The 4230-nt window shown below is 41.0% G+C and overlaps 1 protein-coding gene across 5 annotated transcripts in view; it reads right to left on the bottom strand.

The window, feature by feature from the left end:
- Positions 1-4230, bottom strand: part of rptor (regulatory associated protein of MTOR, complex 1) — a 212559-nt gene that overhangs the window by 44071 nt on the left and 164258 nt on the right. For all 5 annotated transcript variants that reach the window (XM_032536773.1, XM_032536784.1, XM_032536782.1 and 2 more), the window contains exon 23: positions 140-243. In XM_032536773.1, the coding sequence (XP_032392664.1) occupies positions 140-243 (104 nt within the window). The remainder of the gene's footprint in view (positions 1-139; positions 244-4230) is intronic.

The following is a 4230-nucleotide window of genomic DNA, read 5'->3' as shown; positions in this document are numbered from 1 at the left end:
TCAAACATAATAGTGTCTAAGTCTTGCTAGAAGGAAGGCTGAGTAATCTGTATGCATGATGCACATGTTTCGGGGCATAACTGCAATGACTTCTTCTGTATATCTGGATGTTGGTTGTGTGTGAGCCATCCTCGCTCACCCGGCCTGGTGGATGTGCGTGCCCTTGCTGGTGGGGCTGGCCGGGGCCGACTGGGTGAGAGATCCAGAGTCCAGGATCCTCTGGGGCCGAGCGTTCATTGTTGCCTGTCGACAAAGAAAACGTGGGTTAATTCTCTACGTTGTTGCAAGTCATCCCACTGGAGCGATTAATGGCGTTTTGACACCTATAGATGGATTGCTCTGGTCCCGAATCAGCTGATGAGTTTGTAAAGCGATATCCCCCCCTTGGTCCGGTTTCGTTTCACACAATCCAAGCACACCAAAACGTGGCATTACAAACCACGCAAGGACGTTCACTCTGCTAATGGGTCAGATGTTTCTGGGGGCGGGAGCAAGAAAGTAAATACAGGAAGAAGGTCCAGTGTTTCGGATAAGTCAAAATGTCATTCCATTTTTTTCATTTCATGTGGATTTGAATAGGGACAGCATACATGCTACGACATAGACATTTGTGTAACAAATCTCCAATTTACAGCATCACAGCATTTATAGCTATTGGTTATGTCCAATGCCTGTGTCTAGGACCCAATTTCTTGCTCCCTCTATGGTCAAACCAACTCATTTCAATAATCAGACATCGTCACTGAGACTTCGCCCTGCTCTGTCGGTCTCCTACTTTGGTGGCGGCTAGTTTGACCACGTGGATGCGAGTGACTGCAGTCTATTTCTGTGAGAGAAACACTGAAAGCTGTTATAGTTGGCATGGTGTTGCAACTTGCGGAGTATTTATGTGGTGTGGTTCAAGATGGGTTCACGTTCTCACCACAATCAAAAGCGGTCCAGAGTTAACACATATTTGCGCTTTTGGTGCTCAACCGAGTGTGATTCCTGTATTCACACCTGCCCAAACGAACCGAACCAAGGAGGAAATCCATCTTTAGTGTGATTCAACCAAACTAAATGAGGCAGGTGTGAAAGCCCCCTGAAATGGGAGGGGGGGGGGGTCAAAGACACACCTGAGAGCAGGATTAGAATCAACGCCTAAAATCCTGGCTGCAACAGTGAGCACTTTACAAAGTTTGCCTTCCATTTTCAGAACTTTATCTCATTAGGAGGAGCTGGTAATATAACCTCTTCACTGTGAGTTGTGTAATGGCTGCTCACAAGGGAGGGGTAAACTTAATAAAGACAATACAGGCAAGGCATCATTGATAAATAACAGGGTTGTTGTTTACTCAAGCTAGGTGGAGAGGAAAACTGTGTATTGCAGCGTAAATCCAGTTAACGCGGGCCAACACATTTTACTACCTCGGATTTGATTTCTATGCTAATTACAAAAATTGCGGCAAGTGTCTTTCGTTGGTGCACGCGTGTCTGAAATGCTGAGAGCGAGGGAGAGAGGAGAAGTACGGAATGCAAAGTCTACACACATTCAATCCGTAGCTGTTAGCGCTTCATTAAGAGGCAATTGGAAATGAAACAAAACAGCAGTAAAGCCGGCTGAAAGGGTTATTATGGAAATAGCTCAGTCACTGATCTATGTACCTTTTCTGCTCTAGCACAGGATCAATATGATGAGAAAGACATAAAAATGTAAAAGCAGACTAATAACTTATATCAAAGGCATGCTGATTTTTTGACTAAAAGATGATGGGTAGCAGCTTGTGTGTGAAGGCAGCAGTGCACGGCAGACCTCTTGCAAAGAAACCCAGACATTTATATGGCCAAACTGAGCTCCACACTGCAGCATTAATCCTCCTGGAGTTCATTTTGAGAGTTTGAAAGAGGTTGCGGCAATGTGCAGCTGTACATTAGTAAAAGCTCAGACAAAAGGATCTTTCAAAAAAAAAAGAAAAAAAAGAAAAAGAAATGAAAGCTGAGTTATCAAGCTTGTCCTGCAACAGTCAGTGTGGGTCCATTAACAACCTTGTCTTTTGTCCAAGTCATTAAATTCCCCCCCCTACTGTATATGTCTTTCCAGCCTTCAGGAAATACAGAAAATACTAGATACCAGATGCTGGTATGATTGTGAATTTGCAAGCTCATCGGTTAAAACGACTAAATAATGCAACATGGTCATGGATTATTCATCAACATTTGCAGATCCTCAACATGTGGTAAACAAACATCATGCTTACACAGAGGCCACACGTCTTATCTGCTGACAGGCTTTCCAGAAAATGATATGCAAAACTCCCACATTAGCAGGAAACGAGGGTAATCGGTTCGAGCAGCCGATTCTCTGCATACTGGGAAACAGCTTGCAATGCCTCGCTCCCCGTTTTAAACAGCTTCTCCTCACTTCCTCCCATCATTAATTGGCTGGAAAGTGAGCCAACAGAGCAAAGAAATAAATGTGTGTACACAGACCACGCTATTAACAAGGGCTCTGGTAGGATACAGGCTCAGAAAAACATTGAAATGTTCCGGTTTAATTATTGAAAGAAACAACGGCCTTGATGATGTATGATGATGACATGGAAGTGGGGAGGAGAGAGAGGTTTGGTCAAGGCAGAGACGGTGGACTGATGGAGGGAAGATGTGTCTGGCATCATAGGTTAAGTGTGTAAATAGAGATATCTGTTGCGTCAGGCAAAGGGAAATTAGAAGTAATAGTCGCCTCTCATGACTATGACCACTTATTTTCAAGCCTTCCCAAGGTTCAGTCAAACATTTTAGGACATTTTTTCCCCAATTGCACTGAAAACAACTGGATTCAAATTTTAAGCAGTAAAACTCGCAGACAAAAGCCCAGGCATACAAGAGAAAACAGGATTAAAAAAAAGAATAAGACTCAAGGCCTTCCACCCTCGCATCATGCAGCTAGAGGGGGCTATTAAAAACCATTTAATGCTTTCATCATCTGAGAACCAAGTCAATTTTAATTAGCTGCTGACCTTGTTCAGTGTGTTACAAATCAATAACATTTGACATTTAAAAACCTAATTAAAGAAGCTGGATTCCCAGTTAGCCTAATGTTAACACTTGTGAACTTGGGATGGATGTTCTCTGATTAAGCTGTCTCTGATGAGCTCTCTGCAAGACAAAAATTAATGTAGGCTCCATGTATAAGAACTCATTAACTTCAGAAAGTTAAGGCATTTAGAGGTGTTTAGTTTGTCATTCTTTTTTCAAATGTCAAACTAATTTTCCTCTTTTTTAGGTATACAGACAGTATGACATTACATGTCATTTGGGTGACACCTTTATCCAAAGCGACATACAATTGCTATATGTGGTATATTGGTTGATTTATCACAGTGGGAATTGGACCCAGAACTTCCACACCAAAGGCATCTGTCATATCCACTGCACCCTCACAACCCACAAGCACCCACAGTATGTATGACATGAGTGACACTAGTGCCACACGGTGTTTCACCTACAACTTTGTTGGACTCATTGCAAAGAAATTAGGGTTTATAACCAGAGCCAAAGCGGAGTGTGTGATCTCATCTGACTGTAATTTAAACAAATTTAAGTCTCAAATAAATCAAGACCGAGTCAACTCAATCAAGATAAGTCTGATTTACTCAATCAAGACAAGTCTGAGTCACTCAATCAAGATAAGTCAGAGTGCAATCTCTCAAGACAAATCAGAGTCACTCAATCAAGATAAGTCTCATGTACTCAATCAAGACAAGTCTAATTTACTCAATCAAGACAAGTCTGAGTCACTCAGTCAGAGTCAAATCTCTCAGGACAAGTCAGAGTCAAATCAATTAAGTCAACTGAGAGAAGTCACATTCAAGCCGCCAGTCAATTGAAAACAAGTCAAGCCTCAAATCAAAGGAAACAAGTTCATAGAACACAAGTAACTGGAATGAACAATTTATTGGCTTGGTTAATTGTAAAAAGCAGTTATTATTGTCGCATTATTCTCTAGTCTGCTTTATTAAAAATATAACTAAAACCCCCAAAATACTTAATAGTAACCTATCATTTGTTTTTGGACAGACATTATTCTACTCGGCAGTCATCAGAAGGGTTTAGAACAGTCAATTATCGAGCATTTGTTTTATTTCAGAAAGGAATACGTTTGAACAAAAATGTAAGATTGCAATTGCACAACGAATAGTGTAGAACATTTCATTAATATATATATATATATATATATATATATATATATAT

Source organism: Etheostoma spectabile, chromosome 2, assembly GCF_008692095.1.
Source record: "Etheostoma spectabile isolate EspeVRDwgs_2016 chromosome 2, UIUC_Espe_1.0, whole genome shotgun sequence".
NCBI lineage: Eukaryota > Metazoa > Chordata > Actinopteri > Perciformes > Percidae > Etheostoma > Etheostoma spectabile.
Note: the sequence above shows the minus strand (reverse complement) of the source record. Positions and strands in the feature narration are given on the sequence as shown.